Here is a 20945-nt window from a genome sequence, read left to right as displayed (position 1 = left end):
ACATTTCTCTTTATTTGCAGTGGATCATCAGGCCCTTTAGACTTTCCATTGAATAGCAAGAACACAGTGGACTCTGTGTCTGGCCATGTATACTTCAGTGTAGCTTTTACCCTTCCATCAAACACTGCAGGAATTTGCACAGGCCATGGTGGATTGGAGTGTCCTGGGGAGCAGGACACAATGCGATTCAAAGCAAATGCACTAGTTGATACTCATAGTGGTCATGAGTTAATTACTAATGGCCATATGGGATATAGGAAAGCTGCAATGAGGTCAAACAGTAACCCTGCAGTGAATAGTGGGACAGGGACGAGTTTGGTGGATGAAGAAGTAGTTGTGAATGGTGAAATGATACCTGAAGAAGTAAGGCTGAACAGTAGTGAAGAGCAGACTAGTGCTAGTAGCAGAGAGTCTGATTATTCTCCAATATGGAAATATTCATGTAAAGTTCCTAATGTTACCAATAATTTAAACTCAAGTGATACCAGTGGGTGTGAAGAGGCCATATATGAAACTGTATACCCAGCAGAAGACTATCAGAATCAGGATGGAGATCTTGCTGCTGTTAGTAGTGAAGTGAGTGGGGGATTCAGCTGTGAGTCTAGTCAATTTGTAAGTGATGAGGATTCCCCACCACCTCTCCCACCAAGGACAAAATCCCTTTTGAAATCTCTCGCAGACTCTGGTCACAGACCACTAGAACGATCCATGGCTGTTCAACTTGGTCTCCCACCACCATTCCCTACCACAGTTAAAAAGCGTCCCATGCCACTACCAGCCTCTATGGGAAATGGTCAGACTAATACCTTAGTTGCAACTGGTACAACAGGTAAGATTTTGAATGGTGTTAATGAACCAAGTGTTAGGCCAAAAGCTGCCCATCTTAGTGCAAGCTCACAATCTAGTTGTGATAGTGAAAGTAGCGGAGCAAGCTTTGGGGAAGCTAGAAGAACACAGTATTCCATGGAAGGATCATTTTCATATGATATAGTGGATTTGGATGATGTTTTACAAGTTTCTGAAGTGTCTCATAATCAAATTGATGTAGATAGTCAGTGCCAAGTAGCAAAATCTTCAACTCAGGGAATTCATTCTTTACAATCTTCTTCTTGTGCTTCCATGGAGAGTGAACCTTCAGAAGAAATAATCAGACCTTCCATGCTTCAAAGTTCTCTAGATGATGTCACTAAAGTAATAGCTACACATGAGGGCGTGTGTGTCAGTGCTATTGCTACATGTGGTACTGTGGCACCACTTGCAACACCAGAACAGGATTCAAGTCTTCTGCAGGAAGCAACTTCCACGGACACACTTTTAGAAAATTCTGAGGAAACCATAGAACCTGATTTCAGTATAAGTACAGAAACTTGCTTAACTAGAGGGTCTAACAATGTCTTCGTTGATAGTGACAGTGTCATCTGTGATACTGTTGTATCTTGTGCTGAAAGCTTTAATTCTCATGTACATTCTTTTCCAGAAGCATTAAATAACCAAAGTGATTCTGTATCTAGTCCTGTAGATGTAACAGAGGAAAATGATATGATGCTCATTGGTCCAGAAGAACCAAACGTAGCACAAGACCTTGTGAGTGAAGCTATGGATCAAGCAGCTGCATACACAGAAAACATAAATAATTATGTTGATAGCAGCGAGGAAACATCTCATATGGTTACTGACTTCCATAATCAGTCAGATGGATTATATTCAGAAGATCTTGATCAAGAAGGAATTGCAATGGTCAGAGTTTCAAGAGAGGGATCTGTCTCAGCTTGCTCACCATCCCCACGACTGAGTGACTCCCTCCACGTCTCTAGCTCAACTTCTGAATCCATCTCTCCTGCAGGTGGGTCGATAACTTGCTCTGTATCTTCACAAGGGGGTGAAGATGGCAGGAGGGGTTCTGAATCAACATGCATGGTGATTAGTACAGAAAGCTCTTCATCTAATTCTGTCTTTGCAAGTCCAACTGCAGAAGCTTGTGATCTGAATGTTGAGTCTATAGCATCTGCATCATTTGCTGTTGATATGAATATTTCATTAGAAGCTTCAAAAGAGTCTCAATCTGTAATTCAGGACTCCCAAGAATTAAGTGTACGACCTCGAAAAGAACACGCTACCCACAGCTCTAGTACAATTGATGATGAAGACATACCACCTGCTGTACCTCCGCATAAGCCTCATCATCGTCTTCTGAAAGCCTTAGTTCACCCTCCACTTTGTCCTCCGACACCAACACATCATGCCAAACCCCAGCCTCCAGAACGTACAACCAGTGACAAGAGGGAAAGGGAAGTGAGTACCATTGGCAAGGAAGAGGGACAAGAGAGAGATGAGAAATGTGGGTCCTCTCATCATCCAAAGTTATCCAGACAACCATCTTTACGAGATTGGCTCAAACGATACCCAAAAGTTGAGGTAGCCTTTGATGAACCCCTTCCTTCAAGTAAGTTAATTCATTTTGTGATAAAAATCTTGATAGGTTAAATGTAGGGGATGAGTGTTAGCATTAATTATGATTCATGTGGAGCATCCATATTCCTTGCTCATGGATACTTGCACTTACCAGATACTGACTTGACAATTGATTATACGGATGTTATAGAAGCTGTTAGTTGACAGATTAGTAGAATGTTGATTTATCATGTTAGATTTGTCCACATTAGGTTTATTGATGTAAATGATAACCCAAACATTTGACTGTAACGTTTGACTTTTTATTATTAGTTATTAATATCAAACATTAAATTTTTATAAGTTCATTCTTAGATGGACTTTTTCACCATTGAGCAGCAAGCCTACCCAAGGGGACAGGGCCTCCATGCTCTGTACCAGCCTGCTAGTTTGGGGCTGAGAACCCAGTTTCTTCAGAATTATTTCCCACAACAGATGCTTGGTTCTGTTTGTGCTTGACTCGCCCTATTTAAATGGTGGTTAAGATAAAGAAAATTTATGTTATGGTTTTGTGTCATAATTTTAGTCATAATTTAACCAGCTTTTGTGAATTATAGGAGAAATTTATTGGTGATCAAGTGTTGATTCCAGGGAGAATTTTTCCTGAAGGGAATGATGATGCTATGAGATTTTAGATAGATTTGTATGGATATTAGTTATGATATATTGGATTTTTGAGAAAAGAGGTGTGAAAATGGGAAAAAAGAGGTCTGTTGTAAGAAACTCTGATAGATTAAGCAATCTTTTGTAGATTACATGACAACTATCCTAGTTTCCCAGAAGTATGATTCTCAAAATCCCCCCCTACCTTTAAAGGGAAAACCCAAAATAAGTCATTTTGGAAAGTAGCTCACATGAAAATAGTTATATGCATATGTGTATACATTATTTTTATGGTGTTAGGAGACTCTGCCTCTCAGTAGTTACACCTCAAGTGAGGAGTAACCTTCGGTATGGCTGTATCATCATTAGTTGATGAAAGGGGGTACAGTCTCATTGAAGATCTCACTCCAAAGAAGTCCATCATTTCCTTGCTACCAGAATTTGAGCAGCCTTGGAGCTACAGGAGCTCCTGGAGAAGGGATCTTGGAACAACTCTAACTCACTTTTAAGGAAGGAATTCTTGGGCAATTGATAGCTCATACATAGATATTATTTGTGTACGAGTGTAGGAAGAGAGGAAAATGATTGGTTCCCAGTGAATGTTGGTTTGCAGCAGGGGTGCGTGATGTCTCCATGGTTGTTTAATTTGTTTATGGATGGAGTGGTTAGGAAGGTGAATGCAAGACTTTTGGAGAGATGGACAAGTATGCAGTCTGTTGTGGATGAGAGGGCTTGGGAAGTGATTCAGTTGTTGTTTGCTGGTGATACAGCAGTGGTGACTGAGTTTGTTAGTGTGTGAAAGAAGAAAGTTGAGAGTAAATGTAAATAAGAGCAAGGTTATTAGGTTCAGTAGGGTTGAGGGACAAGTTAATTGGGAGGTAAGTTTGAATGGAGAAAATCTGGAGGGAGTGAAGTGTTTTAGATATCTGGCAGTGGATTTAGCAGCAGATGGAACCATGGAAGCGGGAGTGAGTCACAGGGAAGGGGAGGGAGAGAAGGGTCTGGGAGCGTTGAACAATGTGTGGATGGCGACAATGTTATCTCAGAGAGCAAAAATGGGTATGTATGAAGGAATAGTGGTTCAACAATATTATATGGTTGCGAAGCATGGGCTGTAGATAGGATTGTTGGGAGGAGGGTGGATGTTTTGGAAATGAAATGTTTGAGGACAATATGGCTCGTAGGGGGCTGAGACCTAGTAAGACATTAAAAGGTGGGACAAGGTTGAAATTAAGGCTGAGATGCATGACTGCAGTTTTGGTTTGGTTTATGGTGAAGATGGTAGTTGTGTTGCTCCTCAGGAAGCTGTTAAGGATATTCTTTGAGTGATGTAGTTGTGAAAGCATTTACCAACATACCAGTGTTAGAAATATTAACCTATTTCTGTCAAGGAGGAGCATTCATCAGGACATGATTTATGAGGAAGAGGAAGGATAAGCTTCCCATCCTTGCATCCTTTTGGATGTCACTGATAATGGACTGGAAGGGAGACAGGGCCTCCCTAGTGGCATATGGCATGACAAAATTCACTGAGGCTGTTTTTAAGCCATAGAATGAGACTTCTCTATAGTACATTGCTGAAGGATTTATTAATGGTTTTGTTGTTGCTGATTAGGTAAAAATCTTCAGCAATGTAAGTGGCAGTGAGAGCCACAAAGGCCGTGTGTCTCTCTAGGTTGCAATAGAAAAAGAGTAGGAAGCTGACAAGGCAGTGGGTGGTAGAGTTCTTTATTACCAAGTGTTGAGCATCTATGGAACTTGCAGTATTCGTATAAATCTGGTTAAACACAAAATTTTCATAGTGTGAGCTGGTTTAAGTGATGGCCACAGTGGATCGAAACTCGCAGAGGTCCTGGGGTTATCGACTTTGGTATTGGCGAGACGTGAAGTCTTCCAGTCAGCTGGACAGTGCGTCTGCTGGAGGAAAGCAATAATGGTGGAGCAGAGTGGTTTGGTGTGGTAGTGTTATATCTTGAAGCTGTGGTAATGTCTAGTAAGTTCAAATCTTTCATATTTTTGAAATTGATGTTGACATATTTTCAAATATAAATTCATCAGTAAAGCAATTGATACTCAAAGCAGTGACTTTTCTATGTCATTGACTAGGGTTTTTAATTTTTCATGATTATTGTGTACCATACCATTATAGAATACCATTATGTGGTGTACCATGCCATTGTTAGAGTATTGTTTAGCATTTCTCATTACCTCATGAAGGCATTGGAAAGATTAAAGAATTAAGTCTGGGTGTGTTCCTGCAAGCAAGGCTACCCAAGGGCATTGGGTGTTTGTGGCTTCAAGCCAGCCTGCAGAAGTAAGGCTGGAGACTACAGTTCTGCAAATTGATTTCCATTGAAAGTGAATATGGCCTCAGATATAAATCAGTTACTGTTAACTAATATGGATATGCTTTGACCTAAGTCCATGGTTCTGCCAACCTTGGTTTAAGTAGATTCCAAAGGAAATCATTATGAACTGCATAATTAACTTGCTATTTGCTGCTAGAGTACATGATCACAACTGGAGGTTGAAATAGGCATATACACCATGTATTACACAGCTCTCACCACTTTCATGTGGATGTCTTTAATTGGAGGTTATGGAGTTACTTGAATTTATGTTGGGAAGTGGATTCTGTGTGATATTATTTTGGCATACAGAGAAAACGATTAAGAGAGAGAATAACCCAAGAGATCTCAGTGGAGTCAGAGTGAAATGTATTGTAGACATCATTGTTTAAACTGAAAGCCATACTTAAAGAATAGATTAATACAAATGCCTTGCGCTACCTCGCAAACGCGGGAGACAGCGACAAAGCAAAAAAAAAAAAAAAAAAAAAAAATGCCTTTTTAAAAACATTATGGTGCTAGAGCTATTGATATAGATAGTTTTCTTTAGATTATGTCATTGACACATTTCAGATGTTGAAGCGAGAAAAGATAGCCATGGGAGGATTTTTTTCATTGATCATGTTGCCAAGACAACATCATGGGAATGGCCTCCTCCAAAACCCTTGTCAACCCACCGTCCATTATTCTTTGTACCTCCAATGGACAATGAGAAAAGGTACCGAGCTGCTTTCACTTATCCTGTTATTTTTTATCAAATTTGTAAAGGGAGTTCAGCTTGCTATGTAAACTTAGTATGCGTATGTATATTTTAATGTCACTGGAAATGTTTATAAAAAATTGACAGATAATTTAAGGTTATTTACCTTTTTCTCTTACTTACTTTTCAGACGATCTTTTTGTGAGAGTGGGGAGAGTGAGTGCAGTGGGAGTCGGACTAGCAGTCGAGTGGTAACTCCAGAACCATCTACTCCAACCTCATTGCCAAGTATGATGCCTGGAGGAGTTTGTACAAGCCCTGATAATTGTGATGAGGGAGCTGTTGCCACATCATCACCACCACCACCTCCACCACCTCCACCCCCACAACCTCCACCAACAATTTCTCCACCCCTTTCTATAAATGAATTATCTGGTACTGCCATTGGAGGTTCATTGACCACTTTAAGCAGCTCAGTTACCTCTCCACATACAAATGTTTGTGCAGTGTCAGCAGTAACTGTATTACCAGGAGGTGCAACAGTATTAACAGACTCAAACAATGATAGGAGGTGGCAGGAAGATAACAGAGAAGCAGATGATGATGAGAAGGCTCCTACACCACCACCTCGTCCACATCATCGACTTTCCCGCCCCACCCCACCACTGCCACCACCACTTCCTCAGCAGTGCCCACCTACACCTACACATCATCCTAGACGTGCTCATCACTCAATTGCAGGAGATCAGGTAGGTTGCCTATTGTCTCCTTACTTAATGAATATGTAATAATCCAGCCACATTGTCTATATGTACTCTTTTATATGCAGTTTATGTCCTGTGGTATAGGGGTCCAGATGGCATGAGCAAAATATAATTCTGTGTTGCACCATAATTTTCATATATTCCTAGAAAATTTTACCTGCCATCCCAGAGAAAGGTGACTGAGGAAGGGACAGATTTAAATCCTCTTCCTCTACCTTTCACTTAGACAGAGTGGAACCAAGAGAGCTTTTCATAGTATTAACTCTCCAACAGTCCCCCCATATGCCCTTCTCCTGTGACATGCACAAATGAATTCCGTAATCAAGGCCATCTCATGAGCTCTCTCAGTTTCAATCTCTATCTCTATTTTTTTCTTTCATGCCTGATCACTGTTTCCTGTTTTAGTGAGGTAGGGCCAGGAACAGACAAAAGAAAGGCCACATCCACTCACATCCAGTCCCGAGCTGTCATGTGTAATTCACCAAAACCCCATCTCCTTATCCACATCCATGCCCCACAGAACTTTCCATGGTTTATCCCGCGTGTTTTGCACGTGTTGGTTCAGTCCATTGATAGCACATCAACCCCAGTATACCACATCACTCCAGTTCACTCTAACCCATGCACACCTTTCACCTTCCTGCATGTTCAGGGCCTGATTACTCAAAATCTTTTTCACTCCCTCCTTCCATCTCCAATTTGGTCTCTTGCTTCTCCATGTTCCCTCCACTTCTGACACACGCATATCCTCTTGGAAAACCTCTCCTTACTGATTCTCTCCTTATGTCCAAACCATTTCAGCACACCCTCTTCCGATCTCTCAATACACTCTTTTATTGCCACATCTCTCTCTTCCCCTTTCATTACGTACTTGATCAGACCCCCATATGCAAAATATTGTTTCTGCTAGTGCTAAGTAAGTAGATATAGAATGCATATTTCAAACTGTGACTGCATGCACCAGTGCATGGGCATATGTGAACCTATTTTGCATATGACCTAAAAAGAGTATGTAAGACATGAGCTTTACTAAAACAAACATTCACACATATATACTTGCATCTCACTTATTTACATCTTTCCAGTAAACAGGACATAAAAAACAGACAGATAAAAGCAGAAAAATTACAGATCCCTTACCACCAGGACATGCTGTTGTGATTTAATTTATATTGATTTCTTGTGTTTTTCTTAGTTGTATATTTCTTCATAATGTAGGATTTTATGAAAGAATGTAATGAAACAATATACTGTACAGAACCAAGCACATTAAACCATAACATTTAATGTTTATTCAGCATCCTCAAGAAAATTATTATTGCATTTGTGTTCAGTATTATTGTTTTTTTTTTTTTTTTTTTTTTTTTTTTTATACTTTGTCGCTGTCTCCCGCGTTTGCGAGGTAGCGCAAGGAAACAGACGAAAGAAATGGCCCAACCCCCCCCCCCCATACACATGTACATACACACGTCCACACACGCAAATATACATACCTACACAGCTTTCCATGGTTTACCCCAGACGCTTCACGTGCCTTGATTCAATCCACTGACAGCACGTCAACCCCTGTATACCACATGACTCCAATTCACTCTATTCCTTGCCCTCCTTTCACCCTCCTGCATGTTCAGGCCCACAAAATCTTTAAGCATATCTCCAGGTAAGTCAGTGTCAGAACCTTTCAACCCTCATTATTTCAGTGAGAAAGCATTGGCCTTCCTGAATTTTCACTCATCACACAACCATGATAGCTATAGTTCACTTGGTTTGTAACTTGCCCCATTACTCAACCATGATAACAATAGCTCACGCAGTTTGGAAGCTGCCATCAGCAATCAGAGACAGCCACAGAGATGATGTACACAATCCACTAACTCTTAGCTACTCAGCACCTCAGAATTCTTTAGTAATGCTTGTGGCTTGACATCTGCTATCAGACTTTTTCCATCCCATGGATAAGTATCCTTTTTCTATTTTTTATGGAATTCAGTTTATTGAGAATGGTGTATTGTTAATGTTTTTGGATATTTATATACATTGTATATATTCTATGTGCAGTGCACAATTTTACACTGTGTATTGATATACATTTATATCCAGTGTTGCCTTTTCTTGTACAGAGCATATTTATTAGTCCCTCTTGTTTGTGTAACTGTGTACACTAACCAAGAGAATGAAATGGTTTTTAAGTGGTGCATATATGGTAATATTGGATATTATCAATATGATTGGTATGTTGGTGCAAAGAAATTGTTTTAAGTGGCATTTATACATCAGTCCTGAAAATTTTCAAAGTGAATATCATGTTAGTAGCATAATTCAGATGTGGCTCTCATACTTGAGGCTATTGACAATTTTCAAAGTTATGACTTTACCTGTATGTTGATTAGGCTTCATGAATCTCTTTTTCATTTTGGAAACAAGTCTAAACTGCATTTGCACATATGTACCCTCCCGTGCTTTGAATGCTTTACTGCTTTCCAAAACTTTGTCGTTATTATTTTCATTGATGATGATCATACCAAGTTTGCCTGTAAAGAGCAAACTGAAGATCTTTGAAGTATGAAAGTCTAAAATCTGGTATGTTTTCATAACTTTTGTTTACCAGCATTCTAGGCAGAATTGAAAGTTAACTCAAAAATAACCTGCCTGTAATCACTTGAACCAGTCTTTTTATCTAACCTCAACATTATTAGGATGATCATCATGTTTAGCTAGAGCTAGATCTAACATGTTCTCATCATGAGTAGGTTTCTTCACTTTTTGTATTAGGGCACTATTAAGAAAATTTAGGTAGAACCCAAAACCCAAGCTACTGAAATGGATTCTTCCCATCTAAGTCATATGTTGTCCTCCCACAATGATCAACTTGTGTTCATTACTAATTACTGCTCTTGGATAATACTGGGTATGGAGCGGCACTGGAGTTCATCTTTTACAGATATTTTGCTGTGGCTATCCTCTTAAGGGAACAAGTATCAAAGATAGTTAGATACATTATGAGTCTTTTATCTACCTCTTTTGTCAATGCTAGGGGCCTGCAAACTGATCCTACTATTATTTTCTTTTGAAAGTTATCATTGATTTCTACAAAAATGAAAACATTTTATCAACAGTTGAAATATTTTTTCAGCATGATGAGCTTGACAGAGTGCAAGATGCCATCACTGTTAAATAGAGTGTACCCAGGAATTGAGAATTCAGTGAGAAAATTTTTATTTTTAAAATTTAAGATTCTCAAATACCAGTTATATCATAATTTTCTTCCATTGGAGCTATCTTTAACTGAAAATTTGTGTATACTCCATGCATTAACATGAAATATTCTGATAGGTTACTGAGACTTTTATCTGTTGCTGTGCACATGTGCAGCTATGGCATTGGGGAGTCTATTGGTGTGAACTCTATCCAACACCTCAGTTTGAACCTACCCTATCTTGTTTGCTACCTGCCAAGGTCCCTGCTTCTCCATGGAATTGATCTCAAGCAGTTCTGTCATGCCTTTTCCCCTACCTGCATCATTCTCATTCAGTGCTAGCTGATCCATCCTTCTAGATACTTCCTCTGGCCTGGCCCCTGTCACTACCCTTGAAGTGACCTCTGCTACCTGAGAATTGACTACTAGGTGTTCTCTTCTACTGTGTTTCCTACATTCCTTGTTCTTTTCCTGTGTCAGGTCTCTGCCCGTTGGTGTACATATCTTGCCACGTACCCAGTTATCCTGAATCCATGTTTAAGTTTTTACATGTTCTGATTACCTGCCTTGTTTATGTCTTTGAGAAAAAAAGAAAGAGTTCAATAGCTTTGGCAGTGTTTGAGACAGTGTTATTAAACTTCCCAAAATTATCTTCTAATTTTTCACCAGAAAAGTGCAGATTTCTTGTATTCCCTTTTACACAGAACTCCTTGTACTGATCCTAACCAATGAATCCCATGCCAGAATGATACAATGAATCACCCAGTATTTCATCCTCCAGTATACTAAACACACTGGGAGTTGGAATCTACCATTCCTGAACTTCTCCTACTTGTCAACAATTTTCCTAGCAGGGCTGGAAGGTAACTTTATCCTGTAACTTCATCTCCGCACCATCAACCAATTTTCTAAGTTCTCATATCAAGGGTAAATCATCTATCTTTGTTGTAACAAAGCTTGCATCATTTACGCACTGATTCATCCTAACTTGTTTCTCTAGTACCTCACCATTCTTCCTTATTTCAAAATGCAATTTTTTGAACAACTGAAGAAGAAACAAGAAATGAACTTACCATCTTTCCTTGCAGAAAATTCCTGTGTGAATTCCTTAGTACACCTAGGACAGCTAAACCGTGGAGCACTTGCCATTCTTTGTATCACAATGATGAACTAGAAGTTCATGAAGAAACATGTCCACTCATAACAAAAGTCAGGGGAGGTGTTCGAGTCTGTTACCTTCCAACCTCAGTCCTGGACACTGGACATCAGAAGAACATGTGATGGCTTGTAGCTCATCATCTAAGTGCATGTTTTTCTATTGCTCTAACACACGCGTGTCCTTATCCCTGCACATATATGTGTAGTTTTACACTGATTTACTTTAGGTTCATATTGCAGTACAGTACAGTACTAGTTTTTGTACCTTCACATTTACAAAGAACACCAATTTGCACAGTGCAGTAGAAATTTCAAAAGAAAACAGACCTAGCTTGGTTATTGTTCACTGGTCTGAGATAAGCATGCACTTGGTTAAGACAAACAGACTTGGTGGTTGTGTTCTTATATAACCAGTATTTTTTGTTCTATGAAAGCTATATTTTTGTGTACATCATGGCAGATACAGGTGGTCCAGGAGCACCTCAGTATTACTGAAAAATTGACCATCATAATGATAGGGAAAATAGTTTTTGCCTTGTGCAGGACTGTTGGCTCGGAAAGAATTCATTTTATGATTTCTACCCCAGTTACTGACCAGGTGATTCCATACTCTCTATGGGAGCTAGTTCCTTCTGACCCAGAGTAGCCTTTGCAATTACCTAACACCTCCAGTAAGGGGGGGGGGGACATACAGAACACCACATCACCACTGGACCATGGGAAGTTTGTAGTATATATAGCAAATTGTGAATTTTTAGGACTGAGAGAATTTTGGGATGTACCAGAATTTGATGCCCTACAGACCTAGGATAGTCTGTCAGAACAGGGTTTCACTGTATGTGATGGGATAAGGGAGAGGGAGAGACTGAGAAGAAGATTGAAGGATGGGTCAAAGGGGCCTTCAAGTTATCAGGGCTTGGACAGACTGAGAGGATTGTATTTTAGAGAATGAGTTAGAGTAATGTATAGGAGGCCAAGTGCTGCTAGTGGGCTGAACCATATCATGTGAAACAATCATGGTTAACATGTAGTAGTCTGTGAGGCTTTTATGTGGATGGTAGTCTTTGTCTTTGGTATGTTATACAAGACTTCTAGATTGTGTGTAGAAATTAGGCCTTTGTTTCTTTCTGGCCTTACTTTGCTAAAGCTGTTAGGGCAGTTAGATATTAAAAAAGAATTTAATTGGTCTGCAAATATTTGAAAATAAGAATGAATAACAATTCTTTTAGTTCTTTCACCGATATTTTCGTATTTTATTTATTTATTTTTTTTTATTTTTTTTTTTATTTTTTTTTTGCTTTGTCGCTGTCTCCCGCGTTTGCGAGGTAGCGCAAGGAAACAGACGAAAGAAATGGCCCAACTCACCCCCATACACATGTATATACATACGTCCACACACGCAAATATACATACCTACACAGCTTTCCATGGTTTACCCCAGACGCTTCACATGCCCCGATTCAATCCACTGACAGCACGTCAACCCCGGTATACCACATCGCTCCAATTCACTCTATTCCTTGCCCTCCTTTCACCCTCCTGCATGTTCAGGCCCCGATCACACAAAATCTTTTTCACTCCATCTTTCCACCTCCAATTTGGTCTCCCTCTTCTCCTCGTTCCCTCCACCTCCGACACATATATCCTCTTGGTCAATCTTTCCTCACTCATTCTCTCCATGTGCCCAAACCATTTCAAAACACCCTCTTCTGCTCTCTCAACCATGCTCTTTTTACTTCCACACATCTCTCTTACCCTTACGTTACTTACTCGATCAAACCACCTCACACCACACATTGTCCTCAAACATCTCATTTCCAGCACATCCATCCTCCTGCGCACAACTCTATCCATAGCCCACGCCTCGCAACCATACAACATTGTTGGAACCACTATTCCTTCAAACATACCCATTTTTGCTTTCCGAGATAATGTTCTCGACTTCCACACATTCTTCAAGGCTCCCAGAATTTTCGCCCCCTCCCCCACCCTATGATCCACTTCCGCTTCCATGGTTCCATCCGCTGCCAGATCCACTCCCAGATATCTAAAACACTTTACTTCCTCCAGTTTTTCTCCATTCAAACTCACCTCCCAATTGACTTGACCCTCAACCCTACTGTACCTAATAACCTTGCTCTTATTCACATTTACTCTTAACTTTCTTCTTTCACACACTTTACCAAACTCAGTCACCAGCTTCTGCAGTTTCTCACACGAATCAGCCACCAGCGCTGTATCATCAGCGAACAACAACTGACTCACTTCCCAAGCTCTCTCATCCCCAACAGACTTCATACTTGCCCCTCTCTCCAAAACTCTTGCATTCACCTCCCTAACAACCCCATCCATAAACAAATTAAACAACCATGGAGACATCACACACCCCTGCCGCAAACCTACATTCACTGAGAACCAATCACTTTCCTCTCTTCCTACACGTACACATGCCTTACATCCTTGATAAAAACTTTTCACTGCTTCTAACAACTTGCCTCCCACACCATATATTCTTAATACCTTCCACAGAGCATCTCTATCAACTCTATCATATGCCTTCTCCAGATCCATAAATGCTACATACAAATCCATTTGCTTTTCTAAGTATTTCTTACATACATTCTTCAAAGCAAACACCTGATCCACACATCCTCTACCACTTTTGAAACCACACTGCTCTTCCCCAATCTGATTTTATTTATTTATTTATTTATTTTGCTTTGTCGCTGTCTCCCACATTTGCGAGGTAGCGCAAGGAAACAGAAGAAAGAAATGGCCCAACCCACCCCCATACACATGTATATACACACACGTCCACACACGCAAATATACATACCTATACATCTCAATGTACACACATATATATACACACACAGACACATACATATATACCCATGCACACAATTCACACTGTCTGCCTTTATTCATTCCCATCGTCACCTCGCCACACATGGAATACCATCCCCCTCCCCCCTCATGTGTGCGAGGTAGCACTAGGAAAAGATAACAAAGGCCCCATTCGTTCACACTCAGTCTCCAGCTGTCATGCAATAATGCCCAAAACCACAGCTCCCTTTCCACATCCAGGCCCCACAGAACTTTCCATGGTTTATCCCAGACGCTTCACATGCCCTGATTCAATCCACTGACAGCACGTCAACCCCGGTATACCACATCGATCCAATTCACTCTATTCCTTGCCCACCTTTCACCCTCCTGCATGTTCAGGCCCCTATCACTCAAAATCTTTTTCACTCCATCTTATCTTTTTCACTCCATCTTTCCACCTCCAATTTGGTCTCCCACTTCTCCTCGTTCCCTCCACCTCCGACACATATATCCTCTTGGTCAATCTTTCCTCACTCTTTCTCTCCATGTGCCCAAACCATTTCAAAACACCCTCTTCTGCTCTCTCAACCACGCTCTTTTTATTTCCACACATCTCTCTTACCCTTACATTACTTACTCGATCAAACCACCTCACACCACACATTGTCCTCAAACATCTCATTTCCAGTACATCCACCGTCCTGCGCACAACTCTGTCCATAGCCCACGCCTCGCAACCATACAACATTGTTGGAACCACTATTCCTTCAAACATAGCCATTTTTGCTTTCCGAGATAATGTTCTCGACTTCCACACATTCTTCAATGCTCCCAGGATTTTCGCCCCCTCCCCCACCCTATGATTCACTTCCGCTTCCATGGTTCCATCAGCTGCCAGATCCACTCCCAGATATCTAAAACACTTTACTTCCTCCAGTTTTTCTCCATTCAAACTTACCTCCCAATTGACTTGACCCTCAACCCTACTGTACCTAATAACCTTGCTCTTATTCACATTTACTCTTTAACTTTCTCCTTTCACACACTTATTTATTATATTTATTATACTTTGTCGCTGTCTCCCGCACTTTCACCGATATTTTCTTATTTATTATATTTATTATCTTTTGTCGCTGTCTCCAACATTAGCCAGGTAGTGTAAGGAAACAAATGAAATAATGGCACAACCCACCCACATACACATGTATGTACATACACCCCCACACATGCACATATACATACCTATACAATTCAACATATACATACACAGACATATACATATACACACATGTATATATTCGTACTTGCTGCCTTTATCCATTCCCGTCACCACCATGCCACACATGATATAACATCCTCCCCTCCCCCCGTGAGGTAGCACTAGGAAAAGACAAAAGGCCACATTCGTTCACACTCAGTCTCTAGCTGTCATATGTAATGCACCAAAACCACAGCTCTCTTTCCACATCCAGGCCCCACAGAACTTTCCATAGTTTACCCCACATGCTTCACATGCCCTGGTTCAGTCCATTGACAGCACGTCCACCCTGGTATACCACATCGTTCCAATTCACTCTATTCCTTGCACGCCTTTCACCCTCCTGTATGTTCAGGCCCCAATCACTCAAAATCTTTTTCGCTCCTTCCTTCCACCTTCAATTTGGTCTCCCACTTCTCCTCGTTCCCTCCACCTCTGACACATATATCCTCTTTGTCAATCTTTCCTCACTTATTCTCTCCATGTGACCAAACCATTTCAATACACCCTCTTCTGCTCTCTCAACCACACTCTTTTTATTACCACACATCTCTCTTACCTTTTCATTACTTAATCAAACCACCTCACACCACATATTGTCCATAAACATTTCATTTCCAACATATACACCCTCCTCCACACAACCCTATCTATAGCCCACACCTTGCAGCTGTATAACGTTGTTGGAACCATTATTTGTTCAAACATACCCATTTTTGCTTTCCAAGATAACGTTCTCGCCTTCCACACATTCTTCAACGCTCCCTCCCCCACCCTATAACTCACTTCCATGGTTCCATCTGCTGCTAAATCCACTCCCAGATATCTAAAACACTTCACTTCCTCCAGTTTTTCTCCATTCAAACTTACCTCCAAATTGACTTGTCCCTCGACCCTACTGAACCTAATAACCTTGCTCTTATTCACATTTACTATCAGCTTTCTTCTTTTATACACCTTACCAAACCCAGCCACTAGCTTCTGCAGTTTCTCACCCGAATCAGCCACTAGCGCTGTATCATCAGTGAACAACAACTGACTCACTTTCCAAGCCCTCTCAACGACAGCAGACTGCATACTTGCCCCTTTCTCCAAAACTCTTGCATTCACCTCCCTAACAACCCCATCCATAAACAAATTAAATGTCCATGGAGACATCACGCACCCCTGCTTCAAACTGACATTCACTGAGAACCAATCACTTTCCTCTCTTCCTATTTATACACATGCCTTACATGTTCACTGCTTCTAGCAACTTACCTCCCACAGAGCATCTCTATCAACTCTATCATATGCCTTCTCCAGATCCATAAATGCCACATACAGATCCATTTGTTTTTCTAAGTATTTCTCACATACATTCTTCAAAGCAAACACCTGATCCACACATCCTCTACCTTTTTTGAAACTTCACTGCTGTTCCCCAATCTGATGCTCTGTACATGCCTTGACCCTCTCAATCAATACTCTCCCATATGATTTCCCAGGAATACTCAACAAACTTATACCTCTGTAATTTGAACACTCACCTTTATCCCCTTTGCCTTTGTACAGTGGCACTATGCATGCATTCTGCCAATCCTCAGGCACTTCACCATGAATCATACATACATTGAATATCCTCACCAACCAGACAACAACACAGTCACCCCCTTTTTTTAATAAATTCCACTGCATTACCATCCAAACCCGTCGCCCTGCTGGCTTTCGTCTTCCGCAAAGCTTTCACTGCCTCTTCTCTGTTTACCAAACCATTCTCCTTGACCCTCCACTTCACACACCACCTCGACCAAAACACCCTATATCTGCCACTCTGTCATCAAACGCATTCAACAAACCTTCTAAATACTCTCTCCATCTCTTTCTTACTTCACCACTACTTGTTTTTACCTTCCCATTAGCCCCCTTCACTGATGTTCACATTTATTCTTTTGTCTTAAGCACTTTATTTACCTCCTTCCAAAACAATCTATTCTTCCAAAAATTTAATATTTTCTTATATAGATATTTGTTTTACACAGGATCTCAGTGGGCACACAGAGCGCCACAGTCGCACCATGAGGTTACCGTCCATCCCCGAAAGAACCATCAGATTCCAGAGAGTTGAAATTCAACCTGGAGAAGAGCCATTGCCTACTAGTTAGTAATAATTCTTTTCTTCGTGTTTTTACATGTTTTTTTTTTTTTTTTTTTTTTTTTTTTTTTTGCTTTGTCGCTGTCTCCCGCGTTTGCGAGGTAGCGCAAGGAAACAGACGAAAGAAATGGCCCAACTCACCCCCCATACACATGTATATACATACGTCCACACACGCAAATATACATACCTACACAGCTTTCCATGGTTTACCCCAGACGCTTCACATGCCCCGATTCAATCCACTGACAGCACGTCAACCCCGGTATACCACATCGCTCCAATTCACTCTATTCCTTGCCCTCCTTTCACCCTCCTGCATGTTCAGGCCCCGATCACACAAAATCTTTTTCACTCCATCTTTCCACCTCCAATTTGGTCTCCCTCTTCTCCTCGTTCCCTCCACCTCCGACACATATATCCTCTTGGTCAATCTTTCCTCACTCATTCTCTCCATGTGCCCAAACCATTTCAAAACACCCTCTTCTGCTCTCTCAACCATGCTCTTTTTACTTCCACACATCTCTCTTACCCTTACGTTACTTACTCGATCAAACCACCTCACACCACACATTGTCCTCAAACATCTCATTTCCAGCACATCCATCCTCCTGCGCACAACTCTATCCATAGCCCACGCCTCGCAACCATACAACATTGTTGGAACCACTATTCCTTCAAACATACCCATTTTTGCTTTCCGAGATAATGTTCTCGACTTCCACACATTCTTCAAGGCTCCCAGAATTTTCGCCCCCTCCCCCACCCTATGATCCACTTCCGCTTCCATGGTTCCATCCGCTGCCAGATCCACTCCCAGATATCTAAAACACTTTACTTCCTCCAGTTTTTCTCCATTCAAACTCACCTCCCAATTGACTTGACCCTCAACCCTACTGTACCTAATAACCTTGCTCTTATTCACATTTACTCTTAACTTTCTTCTTTCACACACTTTACCAAACTCAGTCACCAGCTTCTGCAGTTTCTCACACGAATCAGCCACCAGCGCTGTATCATCAGCGAACAACAACTGACTCACTTCCCAAGCTCTCTCATCCCCAACAGACTTCATACTTGCCCCTCTCTCCAAAACTCTTGCATTCACCTCCCTAACAACCCCATCCATAAACAAATTAAACAACCATGGAGACATCACACACCCCTGCCGCAAACCTACATTCACTGAGAACCAATCACTTTCCTCTCTTCCTACACGTACACATGCCTTACATCCTTGATAAAAACTTTTCACTGCTTCTAACAACTTGCCTCCCACACCATATATTCTTAATACCTTCCACAGAGCATCTCTATCAACTCTATCATATGCCTTCTCCAGATCCATAAATGCTACATACAAATCCATTTGCTTTTCTAAGTATTTCTTACATACATTCTTCAAAGCAAACACCTGATCCACACATCCTCTACCACTTTTGAAACCACACTGCTCTTCCCCAATCTGATTTTATTTATTTATTTATTTATTTTGCTTTGTCGCTGTCTCCCACATTTGCGAGGTAGCGCAAGGAAACAGAAGAAAGAAATGGCCCAACCCACCCCCATACACATGTATATACACACACGTCCACACACGCAAATATACATACCTATACATCTCAATGTACACACATATATATACACACACAGACACATACATATATACCCATGCACACAATTCACACTGTCTGCCTTTATTCATTCCCATCGTCACCTCGCCACACATGGAATACCATCCCCCTCCCCCCTCATGTGTGCGAGGTAGCACTAGGAAAAGATAACAAAGGCCCCATTCGTTCACACTCAGTCTCCAGCTGTCATGCAATAATGCCCAAAACCACAGCTCCCTTTCCACATCCAGGCCCCACAGAACTTTCCATGGTTTATCCCAGACGCTTCACATGCCCTGATTCAATCCACTGACAGCACGTCAACCCCGGTATACCACATCGATCCAATTCACTCTATTCCTTGCCCACCTTTCACCCTCCTGCATGTTCAGGCCCCTATCACTCAAAATCTTTTTCACTCCATCTTATCTTTTTCACTCCATCTTTCCACCTCCAATTTGGTCTCCCACTTCTCCTCGTTCCCTCCACCTCCGACACATATATCCTCTTGGTCAATCTTTCCTCACTCTTTCTCTCCATGTGCCCAAACCATTTCAAAACACCCTCTTCTGCTCTCTCAACCACGCTCTTTTTATTTCCACACATCTCTCTTACCCTTACATTACTTACTCGATCAAACCACCTCACACCACACATTGTCCTCAAACATCTCATTTCCAGTACATCCACCGTCCTGCGCACAACTCTGTCCATAGCCCACGCCTCGCAACCATACAACATTGTTGGAACCACTATTCCTTCAAACATAGCCATTTTTGCTTTCCGAGATAATGTTCTCGACTTCCACACATTCTTCAATGCTCCCAGGATTTTCGCCCCCTCCCCCACCCTATGATTCACTTCCGCTTCCATGGTTCCATCAGCTGCCAGATCCACTCCCAGATATCTAAAACACTTTACTTCCTCCAGTTTTTCTCCATTCAAACTTACCTCCCAATTGACTTGACCCTCAACCCTACTGTACCTAATAACCTTGCTCTTATTCACATTTACTCTTTAACTTTCTCCTTTCACACACTTATTTATTATATTTATTATACTTTGTCGCTGTCTCCCGCACTTTCACCGATATTTTCTTATTTATTATATTTATTATCTTTTGTCGCTGTCTCCAACATTAGCCAGGTAGTGTAAGGAAACAAATGAAATAATGGCACAACCCACCCACATACACATGTATGTACATACACCCCCACACATGCACATATACATACCTATACAATTCAACATATACATACACAGACATATACATATACACACATGTATATATTCGTACTTGCTGCCTTTATCCATTCCCGTCACCACCATGCCACACATGATATAACATCCTCCCCTCCCCCCGTGAGGTAGCACTAGGAAAAGACAAAAGGCCACATTCGTTCACACTCAGTCTCTAGCTGTCATATGTAATGCACCAAAACCACAGCTCTCTTTCCACATCCAGGCCCCACAGAACTTTCCATAGTTTACCCCACATGCTTCACATGCCCTGGTTCAGTCCATTGACAGCACGTCCACCCTGGTATACCACATCGTTCCAATTCACTCTATTCCTTGCACGCCTTTCACCCTCCTGTATGTTCAGGCCCCAATCACTCAAAATCTTTTTCGCTCCTTCCTTCCACCTTCAATTTGGTCTCCCACTTCTCCTCGTTCCCTCCACCTCTGACACATATATCCTCTTTGTCAATCTTTCCTCACTTATTCTCTCCATGTGACCAAACCATTTCAATACACCCTCTTCTGCTCTCTCAACCACACTCTTTTTATTACCACACATCTCTCTTACCTTTTCATTACTTAATCAAACCACCTCACACCACATATTGTCCATAAACATTTCATTTCCAACATATACACCCTCCTCCAC

General features: G+C 41.2%; 1 protein-coding gene across 1 annotated transcript in view; it reads left to right on the top strand.

Annotated features, from left to right (window-relative positions):
• LOC139766688 (uncharacterized) overlaps positions 1-20945 on the top strand; it is a 375409-nt gene that overhangs the window by 178754 nt on the left and 175710 nt on the right. The window contains exons 9-12 of the mRNA XM_071695606.1: positions 21-2443; positions 5976-6120; positions 6293-6851; positions 17329-17446. Of these exons, the coding sequence (XP_071551707.1) occupies positions 21-2443; positions 5976-6120; positions 6293-6851; positions 17329-17446 (3245 nt within the window). The remainder of the gene's footprint in view (positions 1-20; positions 2444-5975; positions 6121-6292; positions 6852-17328; positions 17447-20945) is intronic.

Source organism: Panulirus ornatus, chromosome 58 (assembly GCF_036320965.1).
Source record: "Panulirus ornatus isolate Po-2019 chromosome 58, ASM3632096v1, whole genome shotgun sequence".
NCBI classification, from domain to species: Eukaryota; Metazoa; Arthropoda; class Malacostraca; order Decapoda; family Palinuridae; genus Panulirus; species Panulirus ornatus.
The sequence above is the reverse complement of the archived record's forward strand: the minus strand, read 5'-3'. Positions and strand labels throughout refer to the sequence as shown.